The sequence below is a fragment of the Rhamphochromis sp. 'chilingali' genome, assembly GCF_963969265.1.
Source record: "Rhamphochromis sp. 'chilingali' genome assembly, chromosome: 6".
In the NCBI taxonomy this organism is placed as follows: Eukaryota; Metazoa; Chordata; class Actinopteri; order Cichliformes; family Cichlidae; genus Rhamphochromis; species Rhamphochromis sp. 'chilingali'.
This window is the reverse complement of record NC_137933.1, coordinates 30,072,290-30,093,106: the sequence shown is the minus strand read 5'-3', so window position 1 is coordinate 30,093,106 and position 20,817 is coordinate 30,072,290. Positions and strand designations below refer to the sequence as shown.

At 38.6% G+C, this 20,817-nt stretch overlaps 1 protein-coding gene across 1 annotated transcript in view; it reads left to right on the top strand.

The window, feature by feature from the left end:
• Positions 1-1,598: 1,598 nt before the first annotated feature.
• Positions 1,599-20,817, top strand: part of nfatc3a (nuclear factor of activated T cells 3a) — a 61,519-nt gene continuing 42,300 nt past the window's right edge. Inside the window, exons 1-2 of the mRNA XM_080885065.1 lie at positions 1,599-2,185; positions 19,367-20,549. Of these exons, the coding sequence (XP_080741191.1) occupies positions 2,095-2,185; positions 19,367-20,549 (1,274 nt within the window). The 5' untranslated portion in view covers positions 1,599-2,094. The remainder of the gene's footprint in view (positions 2,186-19,366; positions 20,550-20,817) is intronic.

The following is a 20,817-nucleotide window of genomic DNA, read 5'->3' as shown; positions in this document are numbered from 1 at the left end:
TGTGTGTGTGTGTGTGTGTGTGTGTGTGTGTAGGAGGGGTGACAATGCAGATGCGAATATGCCCCACTGTTGCCTATTTTATCAAGAGATGAAAAAGATTTGTGTATAACTGGTTTGCACAAATACTTCTAGAAGGGTGAAAGCAGGAAATACCTAAATGCTAATATAAATACCAGAAATATCATCAAAGCAGCAGCCCGTTAAGGTTTTAGAGTATGCCAACCTCTGTGTGACTTACCCAATAAAGATTATCCTGAAAAGATTGATGGGTTAGAGCACAAGGGTTAAAGGTAATGGAGCAGCCCATATAAAGATGGATTTACTATTGCTTTATTCTAGCCGCAGATCTACTCTTACCTCGTCTTTAGTGAGAAAGAGTCAGAATTACATTGTGATTTAAATACTAAATGAGACATTAAGTCATTAAGCAAAACCATTCATTTGGATGCACATTAACAAAACACCTATCTAAATAATTTCTGTTTGAGTGGCCATGCTTGCCTTTTCAACCACTTTTCTTTTGATGCATTCTTATTACAGTGCTACAGTATGAAAATCCACCAAGTCCCACCAAGAGCAAAGCAGTGTCCAAATGAACAGTTAGAGCCATCGAAAAGGCTGGGAAATACCAGTGAGAAACACTTCTCTTGGCTCTGTAGATAAGGGGATAGAATAAAACAGCTTCCGGAAACAAACAAACAAACAAACAAAAAATCTGTGTTAGAGTTGCTATTCAGTCAGCACCATCTACAGGCAAAATCACAGCACAAGCAGCGATAAAGTTGTCTGCCTCTTTGTATAGCCCATTCACAAGCCTAAATTGGCTGATTAGAAATTAATGGGCTTCAGTACTGACAGGCTCGAGGGATCTAAAGGTAAAAAGTGCAGGATGTCATTATACTTACTTACCCATCCTGGCTTGGATTAGAACCACACAAAGAGGGAGGGCTGGGGGCAGGTGCAATTGATGTAATGTAATGGGTAGCGGTTGGAAGAGACTGAAGGACCAATTAAAAAGAGCAAAGTGGCTGCAAGACCCAGTTGTTACAAGGTCAGTAGGGACAGTACATTCCGCTTCAAATTTGTGCATGTTCGAAAATGTAAATATTTTTGAATTTTAGATAAATCTCTCCACTGTTATGTGCATATCATCAAGCATCAGCTTGTATATTTGGTTTTAGAAGGCAAAGAAAATAATGATGAACGACTCCCATGAAAATGAATGTTGACAACAATTAACAACAATTAAGCACACGCATTACAGATCATAAAACGAGTGGGCTGGAGCTTTAATTTACTCCAACTACCCATTTTTTTTTACATAGCACCTTTTAAAAGGCAGCACATGTATAAGTAGATCTCACCAAAAACAAAGAGCAAAGAGAACTGTTAAATTATGAATAAACGTGTAAACAAAATAGAAAAATAAATTAAAAATGGCAATATATTTTCGGTATTTCAAACAGGTTAGTAATTTCATAACTATTTATTGGGCTGCTATGGGCTTATAGCAGCCAAGGAGATGTGTGTATGTGTGTGCTTGCGTGCGCGTGCCCTGTGTTGTGTTGTGTCTGCTGACGTCACCGCTGGAACTGCCTTGTCACGCGGGGTTAGTAAAAGTTGGGATAGGACCTCCGTGGAGAGATACAAGAACAGATAGGAGGAGAGAGAGGGAAACAGAGAGAACGGTAGATGAACGGCGACTTTATTGTGACAGTTCATCGGTTCCACACCGAACATTAACCGCGGGGAAGCGCTTCTTTGCCGCTGACGAAAGGTCGGGAGACAGAGAGAAGTAGTGAGACGAGTAGAGACGGAGGGGGGCAGCCGACTTTCTCTGAAGTTGAAGCCAGAATTGCACTCGTTAACTGCCGGGGAGGAAGAGGAGACCAGCGACCTGCATTTTTTTTTTTGGATTTGTCAGACGAAGGAGGGGGTGGGGGGGAAGAAAGCTCGCGAATTCAATGAACAAAAAGTTGAAGTTTGGCGTCCGCCGTGGCAGTCGGTAAATGTTGTGACACTTTAGGATATAGCGTAAATTGCTCCAGCGGTCGACGGTCGAGTGGCGGGGTAAAACCCGAGCTGTCAAACCCGATGACTACTGCAAACTGCCCCGGGAATGAGGAGCTGGACTTCAGACTGATATTCGGAGAGGAAGGGCAGCAACAACCGTTAGGCCCTGCAGGTCAGTGGGTTTCCACTGTTCCCAGTGGTATGTTTTATACTAGTAGTAAACTTAAGGCACTTGTCGTGTAACATAAGTTAGTCAGTATCTACTGCTACTTTCAGTTACCCCGCCGTCTTTCAGCTGCAGCCTCATACCATACAATCTGTAATGTTTTTTCTCTCTCAAATGGAGCTTTTCAAATATTACATGCCTTTTCTATACCAAGCTCGTACACACACCACCAGCTGTCATTAGCTTGTCATGCTAACATAGCAGGTTAGCAGGAGTGCTCTTATTGCCCTTGGTTGATTTAACAGCGAAAGTTTGAACTTGCAAATGTCTCCTACATTTTCTTTTTGCAACAGACAGTCTGTGAACTGTTAACCGCCTCTGAAATCTGGGGTGGCTGGGGGAGCCTTATGGCTTAGTTCCTATGTTTTAAGTGAAGTATAACTGAGAGAGTCATACACCTTGAATGTCACTAGGTACATATCCACAAAAGTAGCACATGGTAATGTTGTCAAAACTTTTATTAACTCATTGTTTACAGATAAAATGAGAAGGAAGTGCAAGCTTATCCAGAAAAATAACTGACTGCATCTTGCTTTGATGCAAACAATTATTATGAAATACTTTTTATTATTATTGTTGTTATTATTGTTATTTAGTCACATGCATTATCAGTAATTAAAAATTTCAAATACAAAGTGCAAAGACGTTATGTTGTCCACTTAGTGTGGTTCAAAGACCTAAAGTAATTATTTGAAACTTATACAGATTTGTAATTTACAAATAAATTATGAAGAAATTGTGAAAATAATTTCTTTAATATTTTAAAATTTATTTTCAGTTTCAGTTTGGGACAAACTTTAGTCAATACAAACACTACCTTTGCAGATACATTTTTGCAGACAGGGCATACACAGAGATGAGGTGGCCCTCAGCTTTGTAACTTGACAAATTCCAGGAAGAACTTTGTTTGGACCGTTTATCACCTCATGGCATGGAGACTACTTATGTTTTCCTGTTTGGTACAAACGTGATTCCATACTGGGTCTCTGGGAGTAAAAATATTTTGAAACAAGCCCCTAGCTAATACATGCAAATTTAAATATGTGAAAGTCACATGTTTAACAGGTTGCAAGACGAAGCTTCGGGGAAATTTTCACACTCATGGTGTATCAATTAGTTTGCTGTTTGTGGTCATACATCACAGCTGTTGTTGTTGTCACAAATGTTGGATCTTTTTTTTTTTTTAAATTGATGCTTCATGGTGATAGTATTTAAGGACATTTTCTTAAAATCCTCTTTTTCCTCATGTGTTTTTTTTTTTACATCCAGGGCAAGGTAAAAAAGAAAGTTAAAAACAATAGTCTTGTGATCTCAGGTGTGTCCAGTGCATTCTTTGGATTTGAATATAAACAAAAACCTCACTCTCTTTCTCTTACTGCTGCTTGCAAAGGTAATGCCTAACAAAAAGCACAAATCTTGGAGGACACCTTTTTTTTTTTTCCTTTCATCCAACTTTCTTGGACATAAATATCCCATAGAGAAGCGGTGAACTAAATAGCTCATGCAGTGGCCTTGTTCATTAGTAATAAATTACATATGATCATAATTGTATTGATTAGCAGTAGAAAATAATGAAAATAATTGTACATGGAATGAATTTGTTTCTGGTGGGACAGACATTTTTGATTAATTTAAACTTTTAGGTATATATTACTCATGGGTCAACTGAAAAGCTTATTATCTAGTAGTACAACTTGTATTATTGTATTATTATTGCCTTAAAAAAGAGGAAATAAACCTGACAAGCTACCTTTGATTTCTATCAGCAGAGAATTTTTTTGCTTTGAAGTAGTGCATAGTAGTTGATAACTATCTTGCAAAATTTGCTAAATATTAAGATATACAGGTCACAAGTAAAATGGGAATATACTAAATGTACTGAGACAATAAATTGCCTGATTATTGCATGTTTTCATTTTGTGCCCCTCTGTAGTTGTTTTCTGTAATCTAATGGAATTCAGAAGAGCAGATTTTTCCATTTGTATATTTGGTTGTTTTTGGTTGAGGCAGCAAAGTACCAGAAAAGATTTCAAGGATCCGCTGGCAGCGGGAAAATGGCAAGAGGGTGTCACACCACTAGCCAAGAGAGAATAATGTTTTTACCAATGCTGAACAGAAAGAACTCCCGATTTGTGGATTTTTAAATAATTACAATAGCTTGAGAAGAATAAAATATCAAATAAACTAAAAAGCAAAACACATACCAACAAATGTGGCATTTGCAGTTATCTGATATTGCTAAAAAGTGCTTTGGCACTTGTGTAGTGACACATGCTGATGTAGTTTTGAGTATGGATTACTTATATGGTTAATAAAAGGACATTTACATATAAAATGGAGGTTTAAAGGTAGAGCAAGTGATGTAATAAGGTTATGAGATGGCTATAAATCTGCTAATTTATGTTTTTTCAGGTTTTTCTCTTGTGCTTGCACATTTGAGTTCAGCCTGAAACTTGGGCAAAGTAGTGAGTCCATGAGGGTTTGGCTCGTGCAGTCTTAAATACATTTTTCCTTTGATTTGTGGGGAAAAATGGGGGGAGTTCGATTTGGAGATGGTGTGAGGGGAAAAACTGCATTTGGAATAAGCGTAGGAATAAAAGCACCACTGTGCAAGTGGTTTTAATCTGGTCTGGACTGTATGATTTGGCCAAAAATGGGGTTGGGAGGGGGAGGGTGTAAGGAGGGGTGCTTGTCCAAATTAATAACTCGAGTGTATAACTGTATCACTCTGCCACAGTAACAGGGAGTTGCACACTTGCAAGCCAAAGCTCAAGTTGGGGCTTGTTTTTATAAAAACTCAAGGAACCATTGGTGCAAATATTATATTGTTACTCGTCACTTGTGATTCTACAGTTAATTCTTCAAATCTTTTATCTAAGCGTTTTAAATAGGAGTGGTAAAGGTTTCCATAATAAAAATAAAGCAATAGCATCATATTTTCTATATATGTTTTAGCAGCTGCATAATAGGCTGTGAACCAAAGATGTTCAGGTTTCTGACAAATCTGAGCATCGCAATTTTTATCTTATTCATACATGAAGCTGACCTGCAAATGTGTACGTAACTTTCAGCCTAACTTGTTTGCTTGCTTGTATGTATGTGAATATGATTAAAATTCGATGTAATCGTGTGGTAATGTTTACCACACCTCTCCATCTATCTTTTTTATTGTTCTGCTCCTTTTTGTCTGCTTGTTTAAGTGTCACTCTCCTGCTCTCTCTGTTTTCTTGTTGCTCAGGAAACTGTCATTTCTTTGAGGTGAAATATTCCACTGTTCTATTCAAAGGCATTGGGCACACTTACTGTAAGGGTTTTCCCCGATTACATGCGGCTAACGAAAAGAACAATTCCCTTCGTGAAGCAGCTTAACTAGAGATTGAGAGTCTTGCTTTGTAATAGAGGCTAAACAAGTATTTTATTTGTGAAGAAAACAAATACACAAATGCTTTCATTAAAAAAAAAGATTATGAAAGGCATTGTCTGGGGACAAACGTATGGCAAGGGTTGGGTGCACATGGGCAAAAAATGCCTTTAGCTGCTGAGTCATCAGTTTGATGTTGGAGGGCTGGATATTTACTTCTCGCTTCCTCTCGATTTCCTATCTTCACTGTGCTTTACAATAAAGACAATAAACTACAAAACTATTTTAAAACAATTTCTTTGGTTTGGTATTTAACTAATAAACTATTCATTTAATTTTGCAGAATTAATAAAATGGTTCATACGGGCTAAATATCAGTGCTTAAATATTTGCTAAAAAATTAGTTAAAAGTGTTAATTAATAACAAATAATAAAATGGTAATGCAATAATTTAGTAATGCAAAAATATTTATATTTTAAAATGATATTATATTATTTTAAAATTAGGCAATCATTTTATCTTATATGTATAAGATATAAGATCTTGTGTATGTGGGTATATATATGAGAGACAGAGAGAGAGAGGTTTCTCATTTACTCCACCAAACATATGTCTTGGCATTGTGGCCAAATACATCAAACTTTGTCTCAGCTGACCATAAATCTTTCTCCAGAAAGCATGTTGCTTATGGGCAGCAAATTTCAGTTGACCTTGAGGGCATCAATTTTGGAGTAGGGACTTTTTTTTCTTGTTTGGTACCCTCTGAATCCATGGGGACTGCTGCTGTTCCTGCAGTTTCCAGCTCATGACAGGCTCGAGGGTGACAGTTTGGGTCTTCTTCCAAACCTTGCCAAAGTGGTGACTAGGGCTGCCACAAAAGATTATTTTGATAGTCGACTAGTCACCGATTATTTATGCGATTAGTCGACTAATCAGATCATCATCCACTGGACGTAAAACTACAGCTTATTGCACCAGCAGCATCTGCTCTTATATAACTATCATTAGCTTACAGCTTTAAGCTTTTAAGGTGCTAACTAAAAATAAAGACAAGATGATAGTTTATTAAATTTTAATGAAATTTGCAGATTGTTTTGGTAAAGTTTAATAAACTCCTTGCTATCTAAAATATAACAGGACACCGGAGTAAATTCTCCAGCATCTCACACTTCTGATAATCAGCTGTCTGCTTGACGTTTATTCAGCTGTGTAAAAACTATAACTTTAATCTCAGCCAAACCGATTTACTCAGGAACAAATAAAATACTAAAAAAAAAGCCAAACAATAACATTTTTAATTTATCTAAGTGACTCATATATATATTTAACCTGAGTCGCGAAAGACGGCGGTGGGTTTGAAAACAATTTGCCGGGAGTCCGGTGTTCTCACGGCGCTAGTGACCTAGCCCCCGGCTAGCTATCGAGCTAGTGGGTAACAGACGTCTCCGAAAACGTCGGAGCGCTTTTGAAAATATGCGGTGTCTTGATAAACTGAGCCGATATTTGAGGTTTACACAGCTACATTCTCGCCTGAAAATATGTTAAACGTTTATTTTGTGACCCAGAAAGAATAATAAGAGTAATATTAAAACTAACTAGCTACCGCCATTGTTGGAAACTAAGCTGGGCCGCGCTATGAATTCTGGGACACAGCTGCTTCTTCTTCTTCGGGGTTTAACGGCAGCTGGCATCCTTGTACATGCAGTGCTGCCATCTTCTGTTTCAGTCCGTTATTACACTCTTAAATCCTGCTATTATTCCTGCGTCTTTTGCGATCTTACAAAGCTTCAAACGACGCATCGACTATTAAATCAGTCGTCGACGATTTTGATAGTCGACGTAATCGTGACTAGTCGACAAATCGTGGCAGCCCTAGTGGTGACACATCCGAATAACTTGAACTTGCGTACAGTTGTTTGAACTGATCTTGGAATCTGCAGTTGCTTGGAAATGCCTCCAAGAGAACTTCTCATCTTGTGTAAATCTACCAGTCTCCTTAGTTCTTATACTCTGTTCTTCGTACCTGTTAACCGAGTGAGTGTTTTTAAACAAATCCTTTTTATGCTGGCAAAAAAAAAAAAAAATAAAAAAAATAAATAAATATATATATATATATATATATATATATATATATATATATATATATATATATATATATATATATATATATATATATATATATATATATCAGTTGAAACTACTCGATCATGATCACTAAAATAACTTAAAAGACATCACAGAACCTTTGGCACCACTTAAGAAAACATTTAAGTGATTTTATAATTGTATATCTATATTTAAGCTTGAGTGGGTTAGAGAAAGTCCAAAATAGATTCAAACTTTGTGCACCATGTGCAAACTTGTGTATCTTGTTTTTTGAACTCAGAATCATTGCTGTACAATGATTCGGTTAAACTATCATGGCGTTAACCTCATGATAATTGTATGCAAACTCCTGCCCACAACTGTAGTTCAAAGATGGATGTAACCATCAAGACGTCAACTACTGGTTTGTAAGATCCTTTTATGGAGCCTTCAGCTGCCCTTGAAAATGAGTACATCACACAATTATTATCTCACGTCTTTTGATTGTCAAGACTTTAATTAAATCGCCATAGTTAAGAAAATTAACTAATTAACTAACCAACGTGTTTCTCAAGCTTCTAAGTCAATACCAACATTGTTTCTCACTGTGCTATGCGACAGATTGGTGTGCTGTCCAGGGTGTACTGTGCCTCTTGATTAGCAGAAGGAAACTGATGTATAGATAGATGGATTTTCACTCTTTGATAAAAGCATTTGTTGGTCACAAATGGCTCAAATATAATTTGTACTGAGGATTTTTAACCACGTCTCAATTTCTTCTGCTTTAAGTGAGTCTTGAGCCTTTAAAAGAAGATGAATGTAGTAGAAAGATTGTTTTTCTCTTGTTTACTTAACTGTCAAGTTAGCTACCAGAAAAGTGCCTAACACAAAAAGAAAATCACACAGTGCCCAGTGTGATTTAGTATAAATCTTTGGCAAAATTTTAACAGCCATCTGTTTTTTGGCAGTAATAGAAATGCTCAGATGTATCAGAATTGCTCCACATTTGATTGACATAAGTCTCTTGGTAAATAAGATGACATTTTTTCAGCCTGTCAGTTATAGAACTTTTTCCTTTGTATCCTAAAACTAAATGCCATTGTGAAATAATTGAAAGTGGCCATATAAGAGATTTGCATTTGATGGTTTCACAGAATTACTTAAAACATACTTTATCGATAGTATCTAATAAAGTAAGCATGTCAGTAGTTAGATAATATTGTTGATATTTTTTCATGTATAAGAATAAAAACCACCCATCTTATAGTATGTTAAAGTATTCACTCAAATTTTTTAAAAAAGTACCGCTTACCCTTTTTGTGGTTAAGTGTGTCGTGTGAGGTGATTGAGAAAAATTGTATTGAGTATTGGGTTATGTAGGTCATGATTATGTGGTGGCCTCATTGGGTGTTAGAGGTGATCTGAGGCAGAGGGAAGAAGTGCCCTTTATGGGTGGCAGAGTAGTAGATCCACTGTGGAGGTGTCTGGCTGTCTGCCCAGACATGCCATGTGGGCTTCAGATGGCTGGATGAAATGAAAGGAGAGAGGGGCACACACTCTCTAGCTGCTGCTGATCACGAACAGCAGTTTTGTGACTCGTTTACTTTGCGTAAAGCTTTTCTTTGTTTCTTTTTTTTGTATTCCACATGTTCTGGCTGTTTTTCTGTGTGTTTTCTTATCTTACACATTAAAAGAAGTTTTTTTTGTGGTTTGCTGGTAGTTGACATACCAGCACACAGAATAGTAGACCTGCCACCAGGACAACTAAAGCCTCTCGCTGCTTTCTCAGGATATGAAAGAGACCACCAGTGACATCAGAGAGACTGAACTAGGCTAATGAAATCTCCAGATACCAGCCTTCACCACAGCCACTTTGATTAGTCAGGTTTGTTCTGTTAATGGGCTGTGAAATGTTTCGTACCTGTAAGATTGTGCGTGTCATGCTTAAATGTGACGATATGTCAAGTCATATCTTTATCCTAATGAAATGATCAGATTGGGAGCAGCTAGTGAAGACAGCTTTTTTGCCCTTATCTGTGTTGTTGTCATTGCTGAGCTTCTGTGAATCAAGAGCACGATCCTTTCAGTCCTTGTCGTGGGAAAGACTGAAAGACTGAAATTACATCGCTCTCATGGTGGACTATTTTGAGCTCCCAAAGAGAGTGGCAGAGGGCAGGCGGCAGGTTCTAGTGACTCGTCCATACTTAGAGCAAGAGAACCCCTCTTGTCCCTCCAGCCTTCAACTTTTTACTGCTCAAACACTTTGCGATCTTAAGGAGGAGAGAAGTGGAAGAATGCTGTGTGCCACAATGTCAGGTGAGTGTGTGCCGGCACTCCCAGACTCTGCCCAGGTGTGTTTTGAGTGTGTGTATTTGTCTAGACTAAAAGTCACTCAAACAGGTGTCATCACAATAAAAAGTGTCATGATATTTGTTAGAAATAATATTTAAGCTTCTCTGGATAACTGAAGGAGGCATTGCATTTTTTGGTTAACTTGGAGAAAAAGGTTTCATCTGAGCTTAAATGTTCATCAGCTAATTTTGCCAGTTAGTTTTTGTTTGCATTTTTTCACCTTTACTATGTTAATTTCTCTTTTGCCTGAGATTTTTTATTTAGGACATAATTTAATATTTGAATATTTAATTTCTATTTTAAGCTTTTTGGTCAAACAAAGTTGTTATTAGTCCTGAGGAAGTCAAGTATTTTGTTCAGTTAGTGACAGTTTTTAATCTCAAGGCAATAATATCTCTATGAAAATGGAGGTCAAACATCAGTCATATGTGAAGTCAACATGTAGAGTAAGATCACCACGTGGGTGACCCCCAACCCTACTGATTTAAGAGATTCCTAGCACCTTGTGTGATGAATGAGACGTTTATTTCCTGGGGCGAGGCATGAGCAACTATGTATGGCATCTGTCTTGTTTAAATTTAGTGTAACTGAAGCTACCGCTGGCTGCTCTGTATCAACATGTCAGAGACTGCATTACCCCAGAGAGAAAGCTGTCGTACTCCTGCATCTAGTTTCATTTATTTTCTGTCTTTCTCCTGTCCCCTTTTGTCATGAGGTGTGGCTTGCTGGATCAGGATTTGGGTGATTTAAATCCCACTTTAGCTTAGGCTGTCCCTCAAAGCCATATTTCTGTCAGTGTCTGGTAATGGAAGCTCTACTAATTCAGTTTCTCCTAAGTCCTTCTGTTCTGTTTTTAATGATCAGGTCTAGACCAGATGATCAAACTATTAACTTATCAGTCGTAGAACACTTCCCATAAATGAGAAAATGACTTGAAGCTAACCAAAAAAAGAAGACTTCTGGAGTAAGTTTTCAATAAGCAGCCAATGGGCTGAGTATACTTACTCTACTAGATGTAGATGTATGGAATGCAGACCATGTGCACATAATAACTTGTCGGGTTGTTATGTAAACTTCTGGTGCCTTAGGCCAAAAATCAATAATAAAATTTTTACTTAGCACAATTTGGCTCTTGCTATGTTAAAATAAATTGTGTATACACTGTCATATGAAGAATTATTATAGTACTGTTAAAAGGTGGTGGTACACACTGACACACAGTGTGGTGTAAATATTATATCTGGTGATTTTCATTTGACATGAAATGTCTTTTTTAGGTTGCATATGACTATAAACACAATTTTGTTGGTATTTAAAAAAGGTTTAACTTTGTAGAGCTTTGAAAAAAATGTGAAGGAAGGGTTTCTAGGTTTTGAGTTCTATCTGGATATATAACCACTTCTATTTGTATTTTTTGAAGGGGAAATTGCTGTCTTCCTGTTTGCTCCTTGATTGTTTCCTGCTAGTTTTTCTCCTTTGTTTGGGCCTGATTTCAAGCTGATGATAAAGAGTAACATGGATGTTAGAAGGGTCTCCCCAAAACAGAGCTGGTGGACCCTTTTTTTGAGGGTACACCACTCTTATCATGTCATTTCATCTATCTGTGTGAGGAACTTAAGAGAATGTTTCTTTTGCTGCAGTAGTGTAATTTACTTATGTGTTAAGTTGGGTCAAGGCCTACAGATTTAGATACTTTTGAGATTAAGAATGTGTTTGGATATTCCAGAAACAAACCATGTACAAAATAAATAGCTGGCTTTGAAGAATTTAGTCCCTTGTACAAGTGTAGTGTACTAATGCCAACTCTTCCATCTCTATCTGCTCAGTATTTCTCCTCACACACTATGCCTCCTGTGCTTTCTCCTTTTCTCTGTCTCTCTTTCACTTACTTGCTCTGTTCGTTTCTCCCTCTTCCATGCTCTTTTTCTCTCATGCTCCCTCTCCCTAGTTGAGTTTTTCAGGCACATGCACAGTCAGCTCTGACAGATTGTTTAAATGTCACCCCTGCTAGCAGTAGCCTCTGATGTTATCTCCTCTGGGTTATTGCAGGCCATCATGCAGCTAGCTTTCCTGCTCCACTGAAAACCAATACGTGCCTGTATCATCAGCAAGCTTTTGTGATTACATGTATATAGACATAAAAAACTGGTTGTTTAGAGCAGTGAAATTAAAGGGGGGATAGGGGGAACTTTGACCATGCATTTTGACATAAAGGATGAACCTCTTTACTCAAAAACAGGTGATTACATGCAGAACTGGTCACTTAGGGCAAAACTACTATGCGTTTTGGGCAATATTGAGAACATTATTTGAAATTACTTGAATTTTACTTATTGACTACAGAAACATGCAAATATTACACTTTAAACTTACATTTTTAAAAATTTATTTTGCAGATCTTCACCTGAAAACGTAATTAAAATTTAAATAAAAAAACTGAGACACACGAGGCTGTCTGCAAGTACAGGATGCAAGACAGGAGATGAATGGCAATTAATCTAGCATAGCTCACCGCACTAACTGAAGTTAGCAATCCAAGACTAGCTGAAGTTCTGTGATGCTATGGTCAGGTCAAGGTGGTCATGTTTAGGCGCGTTTCTGACTTGGCGCCTAACTCTTACTCCCACACACTCTGTTGAGATGCACTGTTGGTTCCTCAGCCAAGCACTTTCATCAAAATGTGTGATCCTGTGGTTCCTGTCACACTGAGCAGGGTTAGTCTTGCAACAACACATCAGTAAGGTAAAGTGAACCTGTCTCACCATGGTTTAACCCCCGCTTGTGTTCCCTGTTATTTGGTGAACAAATCAATGCTTTGTGAAAGCAAAACCCCCAACTGCATATTGAAGGGAGTGTGCTGTTTTAGAAAAAAAAAGACAAAAATGTGGTACTGTGACTGTTTTGTTGATTTTTTTTTTTTTGTAATAATAGTTGTATATCATAATTATGATTTACACGTGCAACAGGCTAATTAGTTTTGTTGTTGGATGAAGACTTTTTTGTCATGTTTGGCTAGTTTAATTTTCTTTAGCACCGCATTGTTTAAGTTCTTCAGTTTTTAATTATAGCTTATAAATCAGTTTTATATATGAAATTTACATTAAGCATTTCATTATGAATTAATCTAATAGGTGCACTAAGTATTAACCATTAGTGAGAGCTTTTTGTAGTATTAAATAAATGTCCCTCAAACACAGTTAGCGATGTGTTTGAGGTGGATCTTGGTACTGTGGTGAGTATTTAGTTCAGGTGGTTACTTGGCACTCTCTGTTTATCCCATAATGTTATCTCAGCATGAGGTTGTTAATTAGGAGCTTAATTTAGCTGCCGGCATATGTTAACATTGGCTTAGCCTTCCATTGTTAAGCCTCTGCTGGCTGGTGAGTCTTCTGTGACAGCAAAGGAAGGCTTTTTGATGTAATCTTAACATAACATTACAGGATAAGACAGTAGCACGTCTCTGCTGATGCAACATTAAAGTGAGACTCCTTTCTGAATATTATGCTTTATACGTATATTTTACTTCATGACTCCAGATAGATCCAGCCTGCCTCATTGTTCATAATATCTTCATTTCTCTTTTGCTCCATCTCAATAAATAATATGTGTACACATACCCAGCAACCTACGCAAAGAGAGATGTCTAGTAGATTTGGCCCAAACACAGTCAAAAAAGTTTGGAGCCATAGGCATAGACCAGCCCTCACAATATGATTGTGCAAGTGCGTCACAGACGATGTGTTTAGAACTGCTGGCAACCAGCCAACTGCAGATTTCTTCAAAGACCCAATAGGAAATCCTTAAATTCACTTTTTATGAGCTCTTCTGGTAATTATAGTAAAAATGAGTTTGAACCCAGAAGTTAAAAATATAAGTAATGTGTTTAATCTACATTTTTCTTAAATATTTATAAAATAGTTGTTGCCAAATCATTGTAAATTGTTCACCTAAACTGAACAAGGTGTTTGATTTTTTACGACTGGTTACAGTCATTAAGTTGCTGACAGTTAGTTGCTGACTCCGTTTTTGGTATCACAGCAAATTAGGCCTAATAAATTCCTGACATTGAAGTATTAGATGTTGATTACATGGAGAAAAAGGACTGATATCAGATATATAATATGTATCTGTATTATAGATAGTTGATAGATGTCCAAAATGTTGAAAGGAAAAAAAAAGGAAACAAGTTAAAACAATATTTCAGCTTTGTACATTTAGATGTTTTACTTTTTACTATACACCGTTAAGTTTGATCATTTCACTGATGTATATGGTGCAGTTCATGTTGGCACACTTGCTCTGGTCCATTGATCAGCAGCTCTTGAGGAGAATTGAAAGTGGATACTGGGCAAAACACAAAGATCTCTGTACAGGGGATGTAAGCAGAGCCTGTTCTAATCAACCTGCTTGCCCACCACAAAGGGAACCCTGGCTTAGATTACCCTCCTGCTCCAGCACCACATGCTTTTGGGTCTAGTTGGTAACCCAAGACAACAATATGTATTAGTGCACACGCACAAACACATGCAAAGATCGCTCAAATACCCATACAATAAGTGCAAAAAAGCACAGGAAGGCACAGAGGCACAACCACAGGCACACAGGAACGTACACACATTCATACACCACCCACTCGTTTATACCCATAGACTTGCACATAAGCACAAAGAGAGGTCGAGAGAAAGATCTTGGGCGCACCAGCAGAGACTTGCAGCAATGAGTTTGTCATCTTCTTTGGGGGAGACAAATCCTTCCCTCTCTCTGTAGTAAACTAGACTTTCTGAGAATGTGGGCCTGTGTGTCACTGCTGGTCACAAGACCCTGACACACTTTGTGTGCAGTGAAAGCAGGAGGCGGGAGGGACAAAGTCTCTGCGGATTATCCCCCAAGTGAGAATCCCCATGCAGTGTGACGGTCAGCCAGAGGCCCGTTGAGCTTCCTGTCAAGGAGCGAATACCACTATTGCCAGTGGATCAGGCTGCTCTCTGTGGTTACTGTAAAAACACAGTGGCCTTGGTGGTGTGTCAAAAACATCCACCATTCCATGCTTCACTGAAAGATCTCACAGTGAGGTGGAGCTATTATTAGCTTAGGTACAGCAAAGCCTCTTAGAGATCTTTATTTAACCAGATTGGCTGTCTAATGTATGGACACTTGAGGAGTTTGTGACGCACAGGGCTTTCAGGAACAAGGCAGAGGCTTTGCAACCAGTACCATTGATAAAACAACAATGCTACTACTGTCCTGCTCCTCTCTTCTCCTCTGGTCTCCTCTCCTGCCCTCTCCTGCCCCACCCTGTCCTACTCCCCTTAAATGACTGGGGTTTGGCTCTGACAAGGGGGTTCCCCACCGCACACCAGTTTCCTTGCACTGGAAGGTTTTAGGTAGCAGGCTAATCTTAACTCAAAGCAAGGAAAGGGCTGTGAGCCAGGTAACGTTGTCGCCCCCGATCTGACCCTCATCTGCTACCTATTTTTTTTCACAGTCTATTGAGGTGAATAAAAATACACAGAAGTGTAACAGTTGATAAACTTTCTTACCTAATTTTTACCTGCAATATAATAATAAATAAGCTACTATAAAACACAGAGAAGAACTAATATGATAATCACCATTAAAAGATATAAATTTAAACTTTGAACAACTGTGGTGTAACAGTTCTATAACTGAAGTTGACGAATTGTTACACCACTGATACGGTAGGACTACCTGGCAGAGGGATTTCTCATTTGTCATCTGAGGAGACTGAGCCATGGACTTTTCTAGAGACAAGTTGCTCTCATTACTTTCACCAGGCCAACTCAGGCATCTAATGAAAAATCCAAGACTCCCTCACAGTGTTTTTTAAGTGTCTTGAATATAAACAAGATCCAAACAAAGTAATTATGTTTGGATGAACATAATTGCATTATTAATAATTATGATTTCTTTATTACATAATTAAATTATGTTGAAGGAGCATTAAAGTACATTTCTGCCTACTTTGGTTTATCTAGAAGTCTTTTTATTTAAAAGTCACCTTATCTTTATCAGATAACTTCCATTGTCTTTATAGTAATAAACCAGCTTAGCCTCCAAGTTTAACAAAAAAACAAACAAACAAAAAACTCTGCACGTAATTTATAGTTGTAGTAATTTGGGCACAGTAAAAGGTTAAGTTGGTATAATGTCAGACTTGTGGGCACATTTTGTGGCAAAGTTCACACAGTTTCTCATAATTTGTGTGAGTAGCACAAAGACAGCAGCTGATTACCATTCAGCCTCTGGAAATGGCTGACCCTATTTTTAAAATTAGTTCATTAGCTTGTGTTATTTGCAAAACCCAGACAAGAAAACTAGAGGATTCATATTAGCAGTCAGTTTATAACTTCTGTGACTGTTATGTAGCAATTTAGCAATTGCTAGTATAACCAAGCCCTTTAGCATTTAGCATAGCCTTACCGACTGCAAAAACTAATTTCCTGATTTGTGGCGATAGCTTATGTTCTTGTTATGGCAGGAGAATACTACTACATTATTTGAGTGCAATGTTACATTTTCCTTTCCTGGCCTGTATGGTGTTAAGCAACAGCACCTCCTCAGAGAAGCAAGAGGAAAGTATGTTTTTTTACTATTCTCTTCTTTCCATTTGGTACCTTCTTTCCTGTCCTTCTCTTTTAAAATTTTTTGTTTATTACGACAGTTAACTCAAATGATACTCTACTCTAAACATGACTGAGTGCTACATTGCACTGATATTTATAAATCTACTCCTACCTTCTCCTATTTCTCTGTAATTTTACAATTGTACAGTGCAAATATTTGAGAATAAAAAACACTCTTGCAAGATTGTCCTGGACAATATATGCAGCAGTTCAATAAGAAGTAGTAACATACATTAATAATGCACCCATAATTCCACAAAAGTACCACATACACAAAGACCATGCAAGTCTTCCAAGCTAAGGTAAAAGCATCAGAATAAATGTAAATATTTTAATATGCAAGTGTTAGTTGAGATTGGAAGAAACAAATATACTTTTGTATTTACACTAATCATCATGACTGTGCATAGTTGAACATTTTTGCAGCCCAGACAGAAGAACAAACTGCAGTTACCAAAGTTACATGTTTATAAGTTTCTGTAGTCTGTCATTTCCCAGTTGAGGTTCAGAATCAGAGGATACACTTATTCAAATTAGAACAGCTTTCTTCTTCTTCTTCTTCTTCTTCTTCTTCTTCTTCTTTCCTTCTCTTGCTCTCTGTCAGTCAGATGTTGTCGTCAGAGGATACACTGCTGGGTCTTGTGACAAGCAGGCAGGGCCAGTGAGAAGCTGAGCAGCTATAAATAACAGGCTTGCTGCTGCCGCCACTTTTGTTGCTGTTGGACACAGATGGCAGGCAAAATCCTGGATACATACTCTCTTTCCAAAATTATTTTGCTTTTTATGAACTTATTCAAAACTGGCCTTGACATCTGATTTGACAAACCTGTCATACCGCTGTTATCAGTCCATCACTTAGAGAGGAAATATTTATGAGAAGCCCCAATTTCAGATCGTTCTATCTGTGTTTGACAATTTAACAAAGATTTAAGTTTTGTTATAGCCTTGATTCCTGTTTCAAATTTAAGAAAGCTGTATTTTTAGATGGGTAGGTACGTTCAGGGAATATGGGGAAGTGTTTTGCAATGATTTCACAACCTTATCCTGTACAGGCTACAGTGTGGTTTTAGCTAAGCTTACTCATTGATGTCATATTTGAATGTTTTGCAGTTCTTTAAGTGATGTAAATCTTTTTTTTTTAATGTTTTTACTTTTACACTAGAGTAGACCTTATATTCATCATAGAATGAAGGCTTTACAGAAAGTCTGATGTTACATGATGTCTACATTGTTTTAATTTGCTAATCTCCGTTGAATATGTACTTTTTGTAAAACTTTTTTTTGTGTGGTAAAATATAGTATATAAATATAAGTTTAAGTTTTGAACTTGCCTTTTCTGTCTTTGACCATGGCAAATAAGTTTCATAGTTGACTTGTAGAAGTTAGTTCAAGCAAGTAATCGACAGGTAATAAGAAGCCCTTAAAATATGTATTTTTACAAGTACAAATGAAGCAAGCCAGCAGCACCCGCAAAAGCAGTAAGGATTTTGAATGTGTCACCACATGAAGTGTTGCGACTGTTCATGTAAAGTTAGATGGAAGGGCCATGTCTTTCAACCACGCTTGAGGTTGGTAGATGATGCATATGTGTTTGGAGGTTAGATTTCAAATTCTTGTGGTCATCTTCTCAAAATGACCCAGGACTTTGGCTTTCCTGCCTGTCAAACTAAATTAGGATCTAATAACAAGAAGGACCAGCAATTTAAACATTAAGACTGAGTGTCATCGTTTTTAGTATGGTCTTTTTTGTCTTGCATCCAGCCATCAATTCAAAACCTTGTTTGACTAAGACTTGTCATTGAGTAATTTTTGGTTGACTGTTAGAAGACACAAGTGTCATAAGCAGAAACTTTGCAAATGAGGCCAGTGAAGGTTTTTATATGTGACAGTATCTCTGCAAATGCAACACATGTGAAACACTAAGAGGGATTTGGGGGGTACTCCAAAGGCAGCAGTAGAGCATAGCAATGGAAGTTTATCAATAAACTCCAACGAAATAGTGCCAATGCACACAATTGGCTCTCATCTATTTGTTTGTGTGTGGTTGTGTTTGTGTGTGTGTGTGCATATGCTGGCTGTGCCGGATGACCTTTGGTATAAATAGCCTGCCGGCACTAGTTGTGATGACAGCCGACAGCACGCACAGTTGTGTGAACTTGTTTCCTGAGTAGTGCTGTTCATCGGTTATCCCTCTTGGAATGATGCCTGTATGACTGTCTGCTACCCAGCAACACCCTGGCATCTAATTTCCTGAAACTGGACTCAAGCACAAGCTCGGGAGACAACCACAAAAATTAACACATAACCTCATTTTTTAAATTTGACTGACCATAAAAGAGGTTTGTGTGTATTCCTTGTGTAGTGAATAGTTATTTGAAAACAAGAGTGGAACAAGCTAAATACACTTACTAGTACTAGGAGAACTGTATGGTCAGACAGTGGACACATTGCGTCTCTTTTTATTCCTTTTAAATGTAACAGACCAGGAAGCCTATAGCAGATATTCAAACCTCAAAAATTCTCACAGTGTCTTGGTTCCTTTAATTTTGACATTTTAGTTTTAGTGCTATAGCCTGAGATTGGTCAGTTTGGTCGACCTAGTTAAGTGGTACTCAGGAACGTGTAGGGGAAAACCCAATAGACACATTGCTATATCCTAATCTTCTCTTCCTTTCTTCTCATAGATCTGGAGCCTGATGACAACACATCATTTTATATCTTGAATGTGGGCCAGCCCCAGTCTGTGGTCACTAACCACCAGTCTATGAGCTTGCCTCGCCATGGCATGCCATCTCACTCCCCGATCATCAACACTTCACGCCTTCAGACACAAAAACCAGGATCTGAGCCCCCAAGCTATGATACACAAGACTCTAAGTATGGTACCTCCCCCATGCTGCCTTCTGCTCCTGTGGAGGCACCAAAGGCCTTTGAGTGCCCAAGTATCCAGATCACATCTATCTCCCCAAGCTGCCCGCAGGAGATGGATACTAACCAGGAGGATCTAAGGGCCAATGGCCCTGATGGGGACTACCATAGTGACAGGCCCTTGTCCAGGGACCACCTGTATTTGCCACTGGATCACTCCTACCGGGATTCTTCTCTCAGCCCTAGTCCATGCAGCAGCCTCTCATCTAGGAGCTGGTTCTCTGATGCCTCCTCTTGTGAATCATTTTCACATGTCTATGATGATGTTGACTCAGAGCTGAATGAAGCAGCAGCCCGCTTTAACCTGGGCTCCCCTCTCACTTCCCCAGGCTGTCCCTCTCCTCAAACTGGTGGAGGTGGAGTTATGGAGGAGCTGCCCCACTGGCAGCACCACCAGCCCACATTTGTGCACCAGTCCCACTCCATCAGCTTGTCTCCTAGACAGTCGCCCTGCCACTCGCCGCGCACCAGTGTCACTGATGAGAACTGGCTCAGCCCACGTCCACCTTCCAGGCCTTCCTCACGTCCCACCTCACCCTGTGGGAAGAGGCGTCACTCTAGCGCTGATATTTGCTATCCTGGCTCTTTATCTCCCCATCACTCACCCACACCCACGCCGGGACCTTCACCTAGGGGCAGCGTGACAGAGGACACTTGGGTTGGAAGTCCTTCTGTAGGCATGTCACCATTTCAGTGCTGCCCATCAGAGGCAGACATCCCTTCCAAGACCAGAAAGACCTCACAGGACAGAACAACTATGCAGACCGGGAAAGGGGAACTGGGACTAGATGACCAGGGAAATATGTCTCCTAATCTAGACTCCCCTTCAGACGAGGCCTTGCACAGCTTGAAGAAGGATGGGCCTGCTGAACAGTTCCTCTCGGTGCCCTCGCACTTCTCATGGAATAAACCCAAGCCTGGTCATACACCTATATTCAGGTAAATATGTTAATGTTAAAGGAGTGAAAGCAGGAAGAAGTGAAGGATTGTCGCATAACAATTTATATTCAAATGTATTCAAATGCTGTGGAAGAGTCAGTGGGAGATAAACTGTCTGAGGAAAAAAAATCAGTTGAGAGCAAGGGGTAATTCTCCATATTGTTAAAAGAAGTTTATTTTATAATATCCTTATGTTTTACTTACTATTTGTTTAAAAGAAAAGACACTTTCCAGACATGGGACACCAGGGTTTTTCCTGGCAGAACAC